The 20,742-nt window shown below is 41.4% G+C and overlaps 2 protein-coding genes across 6 annotated transcripts in view; one reads left to right on the top strand and one right to left on the bottom strand.

Annotated features, from left to right (window-relative positions):
- LOC105684547 (dachshund homolog 2) overlaps positions 1 to 20,742 on the top strand; it is a 182,984-nt gene that overhangs the window by 4,032 nt on the left and 158,210 nt on the right. The gene's annotated exons all lie outside the window — the stretch shown is intronic.
- On the bottom strand, positions 9,508 to 11,862 carry LOC125500085. Its single transcript, XM_048651405.1, has 5 exons — positions 11,676 to 11,862; positions 10,530 to 10,631; positions 10,179 to 10,405; positions 9,912 to 10,086; positions 9,508 to 9,800 (listed from the first exon to the last, which is right to left on the bottom strand). Exons 1-5 carry the CDS (start codon positions 11,845 to 11,847, stop codon positions 9,646 to 9,648), a joined length of 831 nt encoding a protein of 276 aa, XP_048507362.1. The 5' UTR covers positions 11,848 to 11,862; the 3' UTR covers positions 9,508 to 9,645.

The raw sequence follows: 20,742 nt of genomic DNA, 5'->3' as shown, positions 1-20,742 counted from the left end.
GGGGAAGGGAACTCTGCGTAGGGACAGAGGGATACGAATAATCCAACTGGAAGTCACAGGCGCATCAGAGCACCGCGGACCGTCGGCCCGTACGGTCCGCTCTCCGCCACTTCCGGATTCCTCCTCTTTTTCCTCCGGAACTGAACGACTCCACGCGATATCGCGACTCTTTCGCTCGACGTTTGTACACCGGTCCTATTCGCGGTATACAGACGAGGCACGAGTATATCGAGAGTACGCAGTGCACGTGGACTTTAGCAACTCGGGGCCGCATAAGAAAAATTCCTTGAATTTTCGCGGTCGCGATTCTCAAGCTCGTGCAACCGTAGGATCGCAACGTCCGGTCCGAGATGCAAAGCTTGCAAGAATCGCGAGATCGCCTCACACGACGAAAGAAACGAAGTAGATCTTCGATCGTCGAAATTTCTTCATCGTTATACAATCGTTGTTGTTGTATATACGATGAATCGAAGTAATGAAATTGGCGAGAATCCCGAGTAAATGTATCCCCGTGATGTCGATGTATAGATCGCGCGTAGGTATATATGCCATGCGTTCGCGTATAGAACGAGAGGCGGAATAATAGTTGATATATCGCGGAAGTTGAAACTGTTGACCCGAGTGTTACAGCGTGAAACGGGCGCCAAAAGATTGTATCGTCCATGTGGAATATATAATTGCATCTATAGGAGCTAATAATCGTAGTCAGTAATGCGGCTCCTTTGTATGCGCGACTTACCGGTTAACGAGACGCGTCAATTATATTAATTAATTTGCCTAACCAAGTCAAATGAACAATCAACTCTCTTTATAGCGCTTTACGTGTATATATACCTATATATATATATATATATATAAAATTGCGGTCTCTAATTGGTATCCGCGGAGAAAAGTTCTATCCGTGTACCTGGGTATATACCCACTTCCATATACATGCATACATGTACACAATATTATTCGCTATAAACTCTAATCACATTGTATACGCACATTTTTAAACGTTATTATATTTATTATTCATAATACAGTCGAGGGTATCCTGGAAAATACACCGTGCGTATATCTCAATAAATGGGGATTTCAAACGAAATATAACATTCATAGGCCGCAACCGGCGGAATTACACGTATAGGGACGGGGTTATGGCGTGGGAGTGTGCGGCCCTGGCCTGTAATTCTATGCGCTATTAGCCATTTAATTATAAATTGTGCATAGATTAATTGGCTCTCCCGTATAATAGCCGCTACACAACGCTCTCTTACACACTTCGAATGCAGCTACACTAAATATACTTACTTTTATATACCTACTCCTGCCGACGCACTTGTGCTTAAATATTTTCTTCCGTTTTTTCCCCATTTTCTCGCAATGCGATAAACATCGCATGGGTTTGCTCCGCACTCGTGCAACGAAATATTCGTTTCGACAGATCTTTTTTTTTCACCCTATTTTCTCTGCGATACGTGAATATTCGCTCGATTTTAATTCAACATTCGCATATACACGTGTACAGGGGGAACAGGTATACGAGGATCTACGAATATCGTGGATAGATATACCTAATCCGTTCGATGGGATGTTTTATTTTTCCTTCGCCCCTTTTTTACTCCACTATTTTCTCGGATGCAATTGTATCGGTTGCCGCGCGGAGCGGGGCAGCTGCCCCTGCGTAACTTTTTTTTGTGGGTCCTTCGGGGACCGGGAGGAGCTACTAGTCGTGCGCCTCTCGTATATATACGCGTACGCGTAGATCGGTAATGGTAGCTCTCTATGCAGGGAGTACAGTAGCTCTACCCCGCATCGCATTGTACGATGTCTACGTAGCGAACGAACAAGGGTCCGCCGTAAGGCAGCAGCTACGTTGGTTTTTTTCCATTGTCATAGTTATGCTTTTGATATTGATACTCGTCGGCTATACCTCCTCCAGTATTATTACGTGTACAACGTATACGGATACTTACATATATTTACGCTCTTTCATTCCTCGATATGTGTGTCGATTGGATCAGTTGGGGATGAAAAAACAGGCTTTCGTCTCCTACTGACGAACGGACGGCCATTATGCGTGGATCGCTCGATGTAGTAATATGTGTGGAACGATCGGCACTCGCGAACGCGCGATTCTCGGGGCTCTCTATGCCACGGCTCGTCCGTTTTTTTATTTTTCGAAATTTTCGCCCTCGTTGTCCCTCGTCGCTGATATAAATTGGTAGACGTACGGATGCAAAGATAACCGCGACGAGGGTATATTATTATTATTGTATTTGTCCTGTGACGTAATTCTCCCTAATTAATAATCCACAATAAGTAATAATAGTGGAGGGAGTCGTAGGTAATCCGGCTCCCGCTGCCTCCCGCGTTCTTAATTCTAGATAATTAATACAAAGACAAACACGAAGGATTAAAATGGCGCTGTGTGTCGCGTCCTACCCGCGCGCTATCGTACCTATAGCACGGCTCAAGTTATCACGGGTCTGTGTATATATTCTTCGATACGTAATAACGAAGAAAACCGGAACTTTTTTCTCTTCCTTTATTCTTCATCAACTTCCCTCACCTCCGCTCTCTCATTTACGCTCCGATATATATATATATAGGTACTTCATCGCCGTGTGCCGCGTAACGAATCAGAAATGAGCGTAAATGTATTTATTTGATACACATCGAGTTCGCGAAGGACCGAACTCTCTAGTATATTTAATCGTGTAATCAGGAGCCCGTTCTCCTCGTGTATAATATAGTACCGCCGATGCAGGGAGGACCGGCGTTATATATATATGGTGGCGCGGACGAATGCAAGTCACCGAGCGTGAACGAGCGAGATGTGCGAGAGCAGATTGAAGCTGCGTATATAAGAATATATATATATTCAGGACCCCGGCTCCCTAGATTTATCTTTTCAGGCGATATGTTATTTTATTGTGTACGTCCCATCGAAACGGTGGCGCCAGGCCCTCGACGCGATACACAAAATTCTCACCATTCATCCTATCCCGATCAAGATGTATATTCGAACAAATTGAAAAACCCGCGGAAGAGAAAAGGGGAGGCTGTCCTCGAGTCTTATTCGTCTCCGTATCAGGCAGCCGCGGTGTCGCGGACCGGATCGAACTTATTAATCATAGCGACAAAATCAATCGCGGTATATTTATTGCTATGCGGATACGACGTATACAGCCAAAATGTTAATCACTTCCCAACGCTCGTTATACACATCTGCGCCCTGCAGTAGTTTTGCATGAAACACTGTGTGCTGCCGTATAACGTGCATCATCTCATCGATTTCTGTTCCCTATTTTAGTCATACTGACCTACATAACTAACGAAGGCGTGAAAACGCGGCGGAGCGGTCACGGGTCCCTCGGTCCTCCTCGTACTCCTCCGCCATATCGCGCGGCTTACGTACTCTTTTTAACTTGGAATCGCCCTTCGGACGAGGGTCGAATCTCCCCGGTCCACCGCCCGCTTCGAACGTCCAGCGAGAACGTATCCTCGCTACTCGTATGGTATATCATTTCATCCAGGATTCCGATCGCGCGTACAATTTCAACGCGATAATAGCACGTGCTTCGATTAGCTCGACGATCGATATTTGACTCGGTTTTCGGGGCGTCTATGGATCTCTATGTATTTATTCGATTGCAGGTACACGGGTTATACATATGTACGTTAGTAAGTGTGTATGAATATATGTATGTGTGTGTATATCATATAGTTTGCGAAGTTCGCGTGCCTCGGCACTTTGTTCGCACGGAGTTGGCGCTAAGTCGTGCGTCAATCAAAGACGAACAACACTTAACACTCTTCCTCCCCCGCTCCTGCACCGCTTTGGTCAAAAGTAACGATCACCTTATCCACACGCGCGCAGGATCGGAGAACATGCGCTACATGTACGTTTACCGTACATCCAAATGTATACGTAATACCCATGTACTGCACTCTTCACGCACGTATATCTACAGTGTGTTGCGCATTTATTACACGAGTATTTAGGTGTAGGAATTCCTCGCGCACGCGTACGTATAAACTTTATCAGTTGATATCGAAAATCGGTGTGGTGGTATATTATATATTTGTGCGTGACGGTGAAATTGATTCGTGATTGAAAGTTGAAAAAAAAAATTTATCATATATAATACAGTTTTTCATACGTATACTCGAAGCGTAATACTATGCAACATTTACACGTGTTATAATAATCGGATGGCGTTACGTACTTTGCCATCGGTATAGTCGTAACTCATCACGCTCGGAATACATGAAATATAGCGTATATTGTGCTATTCGTAGATTATAATAGCTCCGACTATAAGGTGTATATATATACAGAGCACCTACCTACCTACCTACCTACCTATGTAGAATTGAATCAAGAATCGCGCGTCGCGTTGGAAGCGCGCGCGGTTTGCGTTTGCCTTTATACTATAGGTAGGTAGGTACCCTAAGCTATTCGACTTCCAAGCGTCGCGTGAGACACGCCAAGTATATTCACGCATCGCCGCGCACTCGACGCACTACTCGACGTACTCGACATCCCAGAACTTGACTCGCTTCGTTCCTCATCCGACGATCTCTGCCTGCCCTCCGCACTACGATACCGGGGGAATTCCGACAGCCGAAGCTCGAACGGAACACGGTATTATATTCACATTTGTTCGGATATTTTTGTCATTGTTTGCGAAAAAATTATTGAATCGCACCCATACTTATCTTCGATCATGCGATCGCTTTACAAAAAAAAATGGAACAATTTTGTCGCACCTCGTCGCAGAGTCGAGAGATAAAACGAGAAGTGCGAGAGGACAACTCCTAGGAATGTGATCGTGATGCACTTTCCTAGGCGGCGAAGGGGTTGACGAACAAGAAATTATAGGCGACGGGGGCAGGGGGGAGGAGGCGGGGGTAGATGAAAGTGGGGGGGGGAGGGAAGGGGGATACCGACGATGTAATCTGATGATATTACCTATATTATATGATAATGTTAACGTTTACGTATCGATTGTGCAGTCGGCCATCTTGACATATGGTACATGTAACGCTGTTACCCCGCTGCTGCTGCTGCTGCTGCTTCTGCTATAGTTATAGTGACGTAATCTATCCAATCGGGAATAAACGGCATAAGGGAAATACTCGCCCCGTACCGATGAAAAAGATCTCAACTGAGACTAAAAATAACGCACGGTAATTTACGCTATGACGTATATTGAAACAATGGAATGCCGAATGACGGAATCGAATATGGTGCGAATAAGATACACGGAAACGATTCGAAAACGACGCAGCTTGAGATTACGGTGAATTTAGAATCGGCGAAAAAATGACGTTCTTCGATTTTCAATGTCACTCGGAACTTGTTGAAATTATTTATTTGTCGATTCATTATTTTCGATCGATAATTTTACTACATCACGTATCGCAGCTCATCCCAGTTTGTGTTCTATACATATATCTTTCACGAGGCGCGCGTTGGCGCCGCGCTGACGGTTTTTGTTAGCTGAGAATTTATCTACCATTAAATAACGATTTAATTTCCGATTCCGTCTGCCTCTTCGTTGCGTGACTGGCGGTCAAACCGTTCCAAATCGCATTACGACCTCCTCTTCGGAGGTCCCGCGCGATACGCGCTGACTCTTGCCTGTATGTAGATAAAATAAAGGAGATGCGATTTCTGTTACTCGATCGTCACACGATAACGAGGACGAATTTCAAGAATAATTTTTTTCTTTCTCGAATTTTGAAATCTGCGGCTTGGAATCCTCAAGTCTGCCGAGTCAATTTCGTCTCTTCGTCGAGGGAATTTGGTCTTTGGGACGAATTTGTTACACCAAGTGTACGGCTAAACTATACGAATTACGAAGATGGGGTACGGAATTTGAATTTGAAGAATAGAAGTCGGATCGTCCCCGATCACTTTTCGAAGCACAACGTCCATCGAATCCTCGCGCGTAATAAATCCGAGGCAAACAATATCATTGTAACGAATGACGTTCACCAATTGGAAATACACATATATATATAATTGGAGCGCGAATCGAAGTGAAGAATGTTCGGGCGTTGATAATCCCGTTCGATTAGCCTTGAATGAGTTAAATTAATCGTTGTTCGAACGACGGATCGCGCGGCACAAACTCCAACGGTCAGTAACTTTGTCGGGTTACGCGAGTAGGTGTACACACATATATATATATATATATACATAGGTCGGCATATTTTTCCAACTTGTAAGTATATGTATATTCGAGGTATCTCCATCGCACCGCCGCGCGGCGGATAGTCCGTAACAAATTGACAAAGAAAGAGATTCTAGAGACAATCCACGGAGCAGAACGAATATGTAAATAATACAAACCGATTGAGTCAGCGTCCCAGATCGCCCTCTCCTTTCTCTCCTCTCGTCCCCTCCGATCCCCCGGCCGCACCATACTCATCTCCTTTTATTCCTTCCTTATTTTTTTACCAACTTCTTCTTCTTCTTCTACTTCGTTTATTTTTTTTTTCTTCTTCTCTCCACTTCAATCATATCCCGCACTCCGCGTGGCTTTCTGGTCGAGTGCGGCGGCCGCTGCAACGTTGTTGAGCAAAAACCGGCAACTCATTTGAGTATATATGATCGCGTCGCGCGAGCGGAAATCGGCCCTATATTAAAGCGATCACGCGGTGGTCGGGCCCCGTCGAAAATTCATGGAAAATAATCAGTCTCCCCGTCGTACGCGGAGTAATTGAATTTCGTCGTGGATCGGCCAACGCGGACTTTGGCCAACTTATTTCGAATGATATTATTACACGGTATTCCGAAATAGTAAAAACAAAAGGGTCCTCGTCACGTACGTACCCACCTATATGTATAGGTATACCGCGGCGTACAGCGGTCTTCGAGAACCTAATGACCTCGCAACGCCTTCCTCATGCATATTAAAATCTATAGATTATTACACGAATATGTAACCGTCGGCTCCATCACGCAGACATGCGTATTACCGCCGAACCGTCCGACGGATTCCTGCAGTTGGCTGCAGATGCCCGATGGGGTGGTATAACTTCTAAAAGTGGAGTCATCAGCTGCAACGGGTGTATAAGATCGATTATATAATTTCTAAGATATATACACATATATAACATGGGTCGTATTTTAAAACTGTACGCTCGAATCGAGGAAACGATTCGAGAATCAGAGCGGATTGAATAAATGACGATCGATCATCGCGCCGCACGGACGCGGAAGATTTCTGGAAGATCGGAGCTGCAGATAATCGCTACGCACGATCTACGAGCGTTCTCCGCGTACAACACAAGGCGTATCGATACCACCGATCTGTATGCATAATCCGAATTTGCGAGTGAAGAGAATTTTTCCATTTTCAAAATCACCTCCGAGCTCACCGCGTTCATTAATTTCGTCCAGATGCAGCGCCCAACTCCGCGTATACATATAATCGAACGTATCGCACTCGCACCGATTTCCACCGATCGCAGATCGTCGAAGGCCCAGAATTCCGGCGTTTGTTCAAAGTTTTTATTTATTTTCATTTGATTTTATTTTATTTTTCTTTAATTTCTTTTTCTCGTTTTCTTCGCGGGCGACACGGAGCGGCGGTAACGGGTGAAATATAGCTGCGGTTGGTTGTTAGTTCGGGCACACGAAATCCTTCCATTATCGACGCCAATCCGGCGTCAAAACTCGAGCATGCTTTCGTTGCCCCCATTACGCGGAGTCTCGAAATTCCGTGTCGATCGAGCTCGACCGGCCGCGGCAGCGCGGAGCTGTACGATCAGGTATACAATAGCGTTGGTAAGACCGACGATGCCACGCTTACCACGTTCACCAAAGAACCGATCAGAAAGCGAGAAATTAAAGCGAGATAAAAAAAAAAAAAAAAAAAAAGTCCTGTCATCAACCGTCGTCCTCGTATATATCCGTACAACCTATACCTGCTCGATCCTCGAGAACATCTACACACACGTACGCGTATACGTGCGCATGTGCACGTGCCCATAATATGATCGAACCGTTTCGAAATATAGTTTTATTTATACGATAAACGAAGAAGCTACAGGCGTTGCAGCTCTCGTGTACTGATGGAATCGTGGGCTCCTGCAGGTGACGGTGGGACGGAGGCGATATGCCGCGTTATTGTGTGTCGTCGCACAAAACATCGTTGAAACATATCGGCGATGTTTTTTTCCTCCGTCGATTCGTGATCCTGGCAATAAAATAAGTCATGGATGATATTTCGAGTCCGCGGAACAATGCGAAACGGTTTTTCGCACCAGTTCTTACGGATATATCGGCTGTAATAATTAACGGCCGCATCGGGAATTCAGGTGGATATCGCGAGCGTGGCCACCGTGAAAAATATCTCTTCGGGTTCAAGAGCATCGGGATCGACTTTTACCGCACTGCAGGCGATATCATCGGGAAGAGAGAATAATTCGTACTTTCGGAGGGTACGTTATATGAGAGACGCTCGCATATCGCGCAACGTCACGCGGCCGTACCTCGGTATGTAAAGTTATACCACGCACGGACATCCCCGAAAAATGTGGTGGTCGCTTTGTATAATTCGAGCAATCGAGATATAATGGCGAACGACGTGTAATTATATCATTGGTCGAAATTACATCGGTGAAACATGGGCAGCGGCGCTATGCGGTGGCTATACGCGGCCTTTTTTCGGAGGGCTGTTCCACGGCGGCAAAATTATTCGGGGCGCTTGGCCCTCGGTTCGTTCCTCAAAGTTTTCTTATACCTGTACCGTATACGGTGTATACGCAGCGAGTTACACGGATACGAAAAAGAACTCCTGCAGTCGGAGTCCGGATCTCGAGAGCTGCTGGCAAAGCCGAGGTGTTATTAGGGCCTGACATTGATACATCCAACCGTAGCCGTCCAGTGGCGTAGGGCTCGCCCACTTTTAAACCCTCCACGATACTCGCGCCGATCGTGAAATCCCGACCATCGCGATACAACGCGATATATGTATTTATCTACGACGACGCGGTCCGAGCGGTTTATCGAGCATCTATAGTACAATATCCGCGATATATAGTAAAAGCAGAAGCATACATAATTCGAATGCGGCTCTCGCATAGGGCCCCTAGAAAACCCTAAGCTCTAAACTCGTTTCAGCCGATACCGCGGATTCAGCAAGGATATTCGCACACGCGAATCCTCGCGCCCTTTACATTTCGATACTTTCGTTATATTCTCGCGCTCGATCTTTCAATATCTGCAGTAAAAATTCATTTCATTCCCAGGTAGAAATTTAATCTTGGCAGAAGCTAACCGCGATCTAGTTATGCTAGTTCTTATCTTGGTGCGGCATAGCTTAACTATACTGCTGCAAGCTCGGTTTGTAACGCTCATTTTAGCTAGCAGCAGGTTGAATTACTTATCTTGGGCCAACCTTCGTAATTTAGCTAGTACCAATATGATCAATTCAGGTTGTAGCTAGGCTTCGGGATTTTTAGAGGTAAACGTGAAATAAATTGCAGTATTAACAATCCACTATACAGTTATCATTTATGTTATTAACGTTTATTATCAATATATACTGAAGAATATTATGGTGGAGTAACAAGTAATAAATTATGGGTATTATATAACTGCAATAAACTTTTAAACTGTGAAGAAAATGTCTTATTCGCTTAAGCGTATATAATTATATCACTTTTTTCGTCAATCTTCTCTTTTCTGGTCCGATTTATTCTGTAACCTTCCCAATCTTTTGAATTGGTAAAGACTGTTCCTAGTGCGGCATAGACTTTCGATTCGACTGCATTTATCCGGGATGTTAAAGTTTCTGCAGGTCAAAGTAAAATTGTTTAAAGTTTATAGACACTTTCAAAAGCGAAATATCTAAAGAAAAGACATAACGCAGAAGTTGTATCAATTACAGTTACTTTGTGCTCACCTACAATACAGTTACAGATATTCGGAACATTCAACTTGAATACAATTTTCTTTTCCATCTTTCTGGTAGCTGTAAAAAGCAATGCAACGTCTCGACTCAATATCTTTTTCATTACTGCTGTCACATTTTTGGAAAGTGTCTCCTCCGGATTTATTTGTCGACTGATAAGCCGTTTCTAAAATAATATGAAAATAGTTGTCATCAGTAATACAACATATATAGGACAAACAATAATGATTAAGTGACACTATCGTAGTACTACTCTACCATATCTTTGCACAATGCCGAATCATTCAATTTCTGTTCGAGATCATGTAAATCTTCGATATTTTTTATTGGGAATTTTGTTCCAAATCGCTCATTGGCTGTCTGCTCATCTTGGCCGTAGCCCGGTAATGTTTGCTGAAGTAGATATTCAATCCTGCTCATTGTTCGTGACACTGTTTTGACTTCCATTTCAAGAGATGCTAATTTAAGCATAATCTCGGTATATTCTGGATTCATTGAAAATGAATGTCAGAGTTTAGAAAAAGTGATAAAAAGAAAAAACATATATATGTATATTGTATATTGTATATAGCTAAGACAATTTTTTTGATCCTCTAATCAAATCATTACCTTCTCGATTTGTGTAAATCCTTTTTGCGGATACTTCAATGACATTGTTAGCAATATTCTCGTCTCGAGGTATTTGTTTATGGAATATTTCATGATTATCGTCTGCAATACATGGAAAGTATATGGGCCATTCCACGTGAGACAGATCCTCTCAGTCCTCAGTCACCTCTCAATATTTCTTTCAATTTTGCATGTCGATTGTCCTTGGGGAGCTAGATTTTTGTACCCAAGGACAATCTAATGAATGTAAAATTCGTTGAGTTATTTGCATAAACAAATTCGGGCAAGGTTTTTTGTAAAGATTCATAACTTTGCCAAAAATAATGCTAGACACAATTTTTTTTGTTTTTTTTATTTGGAAAATGTCATAGAATGTATAAAAAATAGATACTCTAAAAAATGGTTGTTCATCAATTGTTAATTCAATAATTAAGTTTTGAAAGATTTTCAAAACACTGAGTGACAATCGAAAATTTTTGTCCTTTGGCATAAAAATCTAACTCCTCGAGGATAATCGACATGCAAAATTAAAAAAATATCTGAGAGGTGACTGATCCGTCTCACGTGAAATCGCTCATTTATTTCACAACCTCGATAACACAGGTCAACAAAACCAATTTTTTTTCGAGTTAGTATTTAAATTAAAAAATTTGGATTCTGTACATTGAATAATAACTGAAATCTTCATTTATTACTAATAAAGTTTGCTTTTTTTTCTTGGGGTTTGATACGGAAAAGTCCATACAAACATAGAAGAAGCACAAAAAAATATTCATTTTTGAACTTTATTGCTTATCAATAATTCTTTTATGTCTGTAGTTTATTATTGATCAATACCTATATCTTAATAAAAGTGATTTTAATGCTAAACTGAAGTTTGTTCAATTGTTATTTATTTACAACAAATGTTTGAGAAAATATATAATTTCTATCAAACTCCGAAATATCATTCTAGTTTCTACAAAAGCAAAGTTTAGCTAATAAAACTATTTTTTCTTCTATTAGTTACGTGGAAGAATTCGAAATTTGACATCCAAAGCCCAGACACAAAATTCTGTTGACCGGTGTAATCAGAAAAAACTATATTTCTAATTATAATGAAGTTCATCATTTGATTCCAGGTAATTTTATGGTACTTTTACGAACCTGGTAAAAGAATTGTACCATCGTGGGTAATAATTGTACCCGCAGGAAAATTGGAATCATTATCTTGGATTATATTTGTATCCACTGTAGCATTTTCTTCCAAAATGCTTGAAAGTTGACGATTTTGATGGAGAAAATTAGTACATGTGGATCGTTCAACATTGTGCATCATATTAATATTTGCAGAAGTTATGTGTTTTGGATTATCAAGAGTGGCTTTGTCGTTGATCGGAACAATGAATTGTTCATTTATATTAGTGTTGGCAATAATCGTAGGCACCGCAGGAAGATTGTAGTTTCTATCTCGGACATTCTCTGTAAAAGTCTTAGAAACTTTGTTTGGATTTTTTGAGCGTTGACGGTCATCACAAGAAGAACTAATTGGTGTAGATGATTTGACATTATCAGTGTTATCTTTAATTTTTTTAGAAGACGCTGTTGCATTCTTTGTATCATTAACGATAGCTTTCTCGTTAATCGGAGGAGTTGATTTCTTTTTTGTAGAATGGCTCGTCGCATTTTCTTTTAGAGTACCAGTTAATTTTGAAGGCTTCGTAGTATTGACCGTGTTCTTTTTCAGAATATTTTCTCTATTAGCAAATAGTTTTTTTTTTTTTTTAGTTGGCACTGACTTCTGTACAACTTCAGTATCTGATGATAGCTCTGATAGACAACCTTCCGGAGGACTGGGTGGCGTATCTGATGGTGTATCAATGGCAAAAAATAAACAAATTTTTATAAGAAAATGATTTCTAGTCATTTGCAAGAGTAATTATAGTTAGAGAGTTGAAATTTTACCATGCTCATCATCCGATAGTGAATCAGATCTATTTTTTCCAACTATAAGTTTTTTTTTTCTATGATCCATAGTAGTTTTAAGTTGATCAAGACTTTTTTTCAATTGTTGAACCCTGAAAGCCTTTTCTACCTGCATGACCTTTGTTTGCGAATCACCATCAGCATCGGTTGTGAAAGCATTTTCTTTTGTTTGCAATTTTTCTAAACTTAGTTCGGCCTCTTCATATGTTTCTAAAAATAGGAATTACAATTTCCCACAGTAAATGTTTTGATGAATTTTTTTCCGTTATGAAAGTTGTTGATAATAACCTGCTTGTCCTCTTATTTTGACATTATATAATTTCCAAGTTTTATCTGGTGGGCCCTGCGTCTTCACTAAGTCGTGAAGACCTGTGTATGGCGGAGGTCCGAATGGACAAGTGTATTTTTTCTTTGAAATGTCATAATTGATCCAGAAAGATGGGACAATATCGGTCATCCTTTGGTTATCTTTCCGTCTCCCTCTAATAATGAACTCGACAATGTGAAATAGATAAATTCTTTGCGAATTTTCGGATTCGTCACTTATTTCCTCATCTGACATATCTGTGAATAATATACTAATAAGGAGAGTGTCATACCTCCGGGTTTTTTGAAATACTTGGAAAAACTACCCCTTTCAAGGGGGTGAAAATTCCAAAAATGGTAAAAATGAAAATATTACAATAATTACAAAAACATTTAAGAAAGAACCACATGGAAAAATGAATCAGACCGGTCGGAAATCATTGAACTTAACCTCTAAATTATTGTTACGAATTACAAGTCAAGAATAATGAACTATCAAACTTTTCTCCACTAGTAATTATAACAGAGTGAATATTATTTTTACTTACCTGTTTAAATTTGGTCGTTAATCACGTTCAACGAAGAATATCCACAATATAAATATGAATATGAAGCAAACAAACACAGAAAACGTGCGTAACATACCCACCGCTTGCGCATTCGCTTCGCGCATGGTAGTGGCGCGGGCGGCAAACTTGAATTCCAGGTTTTTTGAAAATATTTTACGTATTAATTTGATTTGTATATTATAACAAAACAAGCACAAATGGATAAACTTATTTCATATTTTAGAAGTTTTACCATCATTTAATAATTATTTAAATTATGTTTCGATAATTATTTTAAATTCCAGCTTGCAAATTATACAATCCAACGTTAATTGGACATTTATTTGGAAAAATTAATTCAGATAAATTGCTCATTTATAGAATTGTTGAATAGTTAGTTGAGATTTTTGGCTCAGGCCGTATTTTTATCATCATTAACTGTATTTATTATTTTTTATCGTTTTTTTTCACTACCTACTGTTGTCTACTCGTGTAATAGAGGAATACCAAAGACACGTTGCATTTCATCTTCAGCAAAATTCAACGATATTTTCATCATTTTAGTTTTCACTTGATCAATAGAAATAATAGTTGGAAGTGATGATGGTTTCGCACGTAATTCACAGATGTTGAAATTTGTCGATTCTATTGGAACTGAAAAAATCGAATCTTTCACTTTCCACAATACTCCTTTCATCATTATGGAGTTTCTGTACCAACAAATTCTTTTTATTAGAAAAATTTTGTTATTCTTCAAAAGTACGGTATTATTGGGTGAGGCGGTAGAGAAAGTACAACCTTTATATTTTACTTTGAAAATTTGTCCGTTTTTCACTTTCAAAATGTTGATGGCATCACTCAATAATGTAGCTGGTTCTTTCACAACAGATTGCTCATGGAGCCTACGACATAATTGGGCTACCGATCGATAAGGTGATCGAAGAAATCTTTTAATTTTTCCCAAAAGATTTTCGTATGGGAAAGCATTAATTTGACTTAAACTACACTTTAAATTTTCTACATCGTCTGCTAGATGAATGAGATGGTGCATGTTAACTGTGGCCCATTCGGCTCCATATATGTTTTGAGCATCTAAGAAAAATGTTAGTAAATACGCTCTTGCAGAATCAATATGTGTTGATGCCGTTTCTTCAGACCACAGAAGTCGAGAGGCTAAATGCAATAATATAAAATGGTTATACATTACTGTGTTCAAAATTTTTTGCAGTACAAGAGGTCCGAGATAAAGTAGGAAAAGTTTATGTTCAGTGGCTTTCCATTTAGAAAAATTAGTCAAAGTTCTTAATTGCCGTTGAAATTCACAAGGTATCTGCGATTTTATATGAATCAATCGGCGTGATATTTCATTTTTGCTTATCTGACTAATTTTTTTTGGTGAGGAATTTAAGCACAAACAATCTGTCAATTTCGCACTCGCGCCAAGAAACCCTAAATGCATGAAATCGAGTACAAACAATGATATCATATCAATAGTTGGTTCGATCAGCATGAGAGGTGAAGCTTTGTGATGATGTTCAGGGTCGCAGAAATTTCGAAATCTTTCGTCGGTTCGTAAATTGTCATCTATTGCTGTATATGTCATCGTCCGTTGAACTCTCACACCTCGTGTTTCACATCTTTCGCAAGCATTCGCACTTGTGTGACCTTTTGTGCATTTCAAGAATGCTCTTGCTGGCGTATCACATATGAAACACTTGATTTTGATTGCGTAGTTCACTTCTGCAATTGTGACACCATTTTCCAACAAGTCATTCATTTCTGCAATGAACTCTTCCACATATTTTGAAACGTCCTTAGGTTTTGATTCCCCACAATATAAGGCAACAACAAATGGCTCATAATGAGCCAAATTAGAATGCAATTTGCAGAGTATCGGCCATATATGATGCGAGCTTGATTTTGATAACGATAGACCATCGCAGTTGAATTGTAAGTCTATTACACGTGTATGATTGTGCGCATTGGTATTTACGCATTCCATCAATCCTTTTTTAATGCCGATAAATGCAAACTCTCCAAAAGATCCATTACCATCTCTCATCCTTTTAACCTTATATTTTGCCCCAGCAGCGTTCAAAAAGGTTTTTGAAGACGCTGGTAAATTTGGAAGTAACCTGGCTTTCAAAATCCTAAGAAGAGGATCGAGATGAGCATGAGCAATCTTATAAGTTATGGCCCATTTCCTCAGCTGATTTATTTCAACATCATTTTGATCAGCGTTGAAACCGTCAGGTAGAGGATTGGGCTCGTTGACTTCGTTTTCACTTTCATCATGCATGGCTTCCATTTGATCGTTATTTGCATTATTTTCTTCGTCAGTTTCCTCTACTTCGTCATCATTTACCGAACTATTGTCATTTCTATTCACTGGCTCTACTTCATCGTTTGGACCATAATTACGATCTACACTACTCTCGCTTTCGATTTCATTGCCTGCGATTCTTTGGTAATTATTGTCACTAGAATCATCAGTCGAATCACTTTCACTTTGATGTTCATTTTCAAATTTCTTTTTAAGTTTTCGAAGTGCCCGAAACTTACGTACGCGTAGACGTGTCAAGGCTAATTTTCTCTTCCTACTGGGATCCATTTCAAAAAAGCTATAGAAAGAAAATTAGCATAGCATAAATACACACCGTATATAACAATGGAAAATTTAATATAATTGCGATATAATTGTATGGTTCATATAGAAGATCTATACGTGTATGACGGTATTAACCAATACCGTCCTAACCAACAAAAATACAAATTTGAGTCTTTAACGTTATTTTATCATTTTAACATTCACTGGATACGTTCATCATATAATAATTCGATTTTTTTCAAAATGTTGGCTAAGACGTTATTGCTTAGTATCATCCATATACCTTTATAAATCGAATCATATAAAATAAAATTGAAAAAGATAAATACGTGAGATGCGTACGTATACTACTTTTATCGATGAACCACGTGTGTACTGAACATTTTAAACATATACATATATGTCACTGTAAGCCTAACCCCACTTTTCGCAAAAGTAAAGCTATCACGTATACTTAGGTCGCGGCTAGGTACAATGCAAAGGTAATAACCAAGCAACATATCTCGAAATCCTGAACTGCAATTGTACCTAGCAGCAACCTAAAGCCAATGTCGCAGTACGAACCTCGCAAGCCAATATTAAATGAGGCTAGCGGCTAGGCTGAAACTTATTCTGCCAAGATAACTTTCTACCTGGGTTAGTTCACTCGGCGGCGAGGTGCCCGATGAACTCCCGCACCTGTAAACATATAATTAGGACAAGAATTAGGGACTATTTATCAAGAAGATCCTTCCCGAGGTTATATACCGCATGTATAAATTTTGGGTAACGAATCGGAGAGCCACGCTGGGATATCATGGGAAAAAAATATTATCAGCGCAAATTCGGTGCAACGTTCTGATGCATAAGGGCCGTTGCATCGGACTGCAGATATCGAACAAATCATCGAAATTTATAGCAAAGTGATAATATTGTTTCTAGAGATAACGGCGAGCGAAATATATCCGCGTGGCAACGTCCGAGCGAAACAACACGTTACATATAACGCGTGTGCAAAGAATGAAGAAGAAGAAGAAGAAGAAGAAGAGGAATAAGAAGAAGACGCGACTGTGGCGTGTACACGAAATCCGGCAACACGGCGTGTATAATACGCAAGAAGCATCATCAAGGCTTAAACACCACCGTGGTGGTACTACACATACCGCGGGTTCACAAATCGCAAATCTGCGAACCTTAATAACTCAAGTCGCCCGTTCTCGGATCAACGGACGGGAAAGTGTGGTTCGGGTATATTTACAAAAACAAATAAACAAAATGCTGTGTACCGGAGGCGCCGAGCATGACTTCCATGTACACGTGTAATGCAGAAATGTATCTCGTCATCGTTCTCGAATGATATCACCGTTTGCCAATCGACAGCGCCGTCCTGTTTTTACCCGTTCAATGCTCATTTCGATCTCGGAGCGAGAAAACAGCGCATTATCACCCGGTCGCGCAAACGAACATTCCAACCAACTTACCCGTGAATTCGAAAAAAAAACAACAACAACAGCGAGTATACGGCACGGCAGTGTACAGTTATACGCCAGTGTACAGCGGAGAATGGAGCGCATTTTTGTGAGATTTGAAAAAGGAGCATTTTTCACTATGCAAACTACACGGGGCAGACACAGCGGAATATATATACCTATATCCAGTCGCCTAATGAGCTCCGATCTGTGCTATATACACCGAAACTTTTGCAAATCTTCGAGTAACTGACCTAGTCGCGGACCCGGACAACCGGTTTCAGGTTACAGGGGTCCATGTCTCGTTGCATTTCTATACGTTGCGCGAAAAATTTCTATGGAATCTTTCGAGTACGTGTAAAACAATAGCAACGTATCGGGGAGATCCAGTCGAAGACTTTTTTCCTCGGTATATCAGAGGGTAACTCTTGCTTTTCAACGGCATCCAGTTATATAGAAAAACTTTTCAATGATATAATTCGGTAATATTATACCAGAATCGGGGCGAACCCCGTGCGATTTTTGCGTACGGTATCGTGCGAAGTCCGCAGCGAGTTGAAAGAATAAGGGCCAAATACGATCGCAGCCAGGCTAGGGGGCCCGGAGCGAACAAGAAGCTCGCTTCTGTAATTCTCCGGGAGTTCTCCTCCAATCCTCCGCGTTCCCTGGCGCCGTTGTATCCGTGTATATCCTCGCCGCATACTTAGTGTGCACATAACGTAGGGTATATATATATATATAAAAGGGATATCGGTGTATTATGTACGTACGTTGGTCAAGGAGGTACGCGGGATACGTCGTAGTCCGGCCGGGGGGCGCGATCATCAGGGCAGCGCGTACAGTCGCTGTTATTGCCGCAGTTCCCTCGCCGTTGCATCTCCTCGCTCGGTGGATGCAACAGCGATGCGAGAGGTGAGTTCGCCCGTTCGTAATCGCGCGGGATTCGTTGGACGCGCGATGATGATAATCGTCGGACGTATCGAGAATCGAAATGAAAAACAAACAAGCGGTTCGAGGGTCTTCCCTCGATAATTGATAGAATGAATTAAATCATTTGTCTCTCGAACGGGTGGGAAATTAAAATGGTAATTTATATATGATTGGGCGTTGCTGACGCACCCCGTCTATATGTGCGCGCTATCCCCGCTTGTTTCTCGCTCTTCCCTTTCGCTCTTCTTTTTTCCATTTTATTTATTTCCCTTCTTTGTTTTTTTGTTTTTGTTATCTTTCTAATTCATCTTCAACGGGTGGTCGATGAGGTCGGCGGGGGAGGGTTCACTACCTTCGTTCTTCTTTTGTTTTTAAGGTCTCTTTCGATTTATCCCTCGCTGATGAATCAGTTGCCCGGCTTTTCGTTGAGAGTTGAGATTACTTCGGTGGGCGGGTCACTTTCTGTCAGAGCCTCCGCGCTGCTGGTCCCGCTGCTGCTGCTGCTGCTGCTGCACTTCGGCTTCGGATGCACCTCGAACCGAGGGGAATAAGAGAAGAAGCCGATGAAGAGGAAGAAGAATAAGATGAAAAGAGAATCGTAGTATGGCGCTCGCTGCAAGTCGGCCCTCCGCATGCAGCCGGAAAGTAACTCTTGTATATGTGGCGTACGTGTGCGAGACCGCGGACGCGTATAGGTAAAGAAGAAGAAGAAGAAGAAGAAGAAGAAGAAGAAGAAGGAGAAGAAGGAGAAGGAGACGATGATGAAGAAGGCAACAGCAGAAGCAGCAGTTACCGGAGAGCAGGGCCGTGTAGTTCTTTCATCTGTTCAGTCCCAGGTAGAAATATTTACGTTTAATCTTCATTTTAGACTTGTCTACGTCAACGGACGAGTAGAACCTCGGAACTCATCTACTCTTTTCTTTTATATGTTCTTCTCAATCTCCTCTCCTGTTTTCTACTCGTCTCGCTTAGGTTTGATTTAAATTGGAAATATATGTATGTATGTATATACACGAGTTAACGTTACATCGCACCGTCGTCCGCATCTATACACACGTATAAAAGGCGCTTGCAGGTACGCGACTGTTTTCTAATTATTAACGTTTACACCGTAACGAATCCCGTCCCTCTTACAAACGCTCCACTACATATGAATTTCATTTGAATTTATTTATTCATTTTTCGTCCATTTTTTTCACCATTTTCTCACATTTCCATATCACCGTATGCGGCTGAATCGCTCGTACGTATCGAATGGAAATATGTATTTTATTATACCCGTACACCGCGCGATATTTCACGGAGTTGGTAACGTACCACCGATGATGTAATTTACGGTGAATTTACGGAGATCGCGCCATGTCCGCTTGTTTACACGACTCGTGTGCGGCGTTTCGACCCAATCTCGAGTACGACTCGGCGGGTCCATCGGTGCAAAGCGTTGCATCTACGCGGTGCAGCGCGGTACGTACAAGGAACGCCATGATCATCGGCTGCGGCGATCCTCCCATAGAGAGTATATAGCGAGGAGCTGCTGCACCCGGCAGCAGCTATTTTGTTTTCTGATGTTGGCTGAGAAAACAGAGCTGCGTGCATAGCGGCACCAACATGGCGGTTTGGGTTGCTCGGCGTCAAAGGCCGCAAGTATATGCAGAGTAGGTGCAGTAGTAGCCGTTTCTCTCGTATACCTACAACGGGGTTCACTGCACACGTGATGCTCGCACGTATACCTATACGGGTAGACGGCCAGCGAGTATAAAGCTCCTGACGGTCGGTCGTCCGACGGAGGTGCAGGAATACGGGGGAGGAGGGGAGGGAAACCGACGCGCTGGTTATAGACGTTATGCACGAGAGGAAAAGAGAGAAAAATAGGAGAGAGGAGAGGAGAGGAGCAGAGTGACTGCCTGGCACAACATAGCCTCGTTATTTATTAGTAATTGTAAAAATGATGCGCCTAAACCAATATCATTAGCGGCTGGCGCGCGAGCACCGTGCCTGTGTACCATAGGCAAATGGAGTAGGGATACCGAAGTGCGTGTCATCTGTAAAAACACTGCCTTTAATTGGCGGGATATTTATTGTAATTTTAAACACGTGAGTCCAGAGCGACGCCCGCCGGCGCCCCTCCCCTTTTTTCCTTTTTCCCTTCTTCATTTTTTATTTATCGTTACTATTTTTCTTCTCCCCATTTTTTGATAGCTGTCCCGTTCGCTCCGATGATTTATTCAAATTTCCGTCGTTTGGGAACACGTACGCTTATCGTTCGAAAAATTGAGTCTTTCATAAATACGCGTACCCCTACACGTTGCGTACGAAAATTTGCAGGCATTTCACGTGTATATCCCTCTATATAAATAAAAAAATCTTGTACCAAAAACAAATGTAAGGGAGGAGATTTTTAATATTCA

Source organism: Athalia rosae, chromosome 2, assembly GCF_917208135.1.
Source record: "Athalia rosae chromosome 2, iyAthRosa1.1, whole genome shotgun sequence".
In the NCBI taxonomy this organism is placed as follows: Eukaryota; Metazoa; Arthropoda; class Insecta; order Hymenoptera; family Athaliidae; genus Athalia; species Athalia rosae.
Note: the sequence above shows the minus strand (reverse complement) of the source record. Positions and strands in the feature narration are given on the sequence as shown.

Coding starts and splice junctions, on each gene's coding strand:
- LOC125500085 (XM_048651405.1), bottom strand. CDS start 11,847: ATGATGCACAATGTTGAACGATCCACATGTACTAATTTTCTCCATCAA. Junction 10,406..10,529: donor GATTTACACAAATCGAGAAG/GTAATGATTTGA, acceptor CAATGAATCCAG/AATATACCGAGATTATGCTT. Junction 9,801..9,911: donor TATCTGTAACTGTATTGTAG/GTGAGCACAAAG, acceptor TTTGACCTGCAG/AAACTTTAACATCCCGGATA.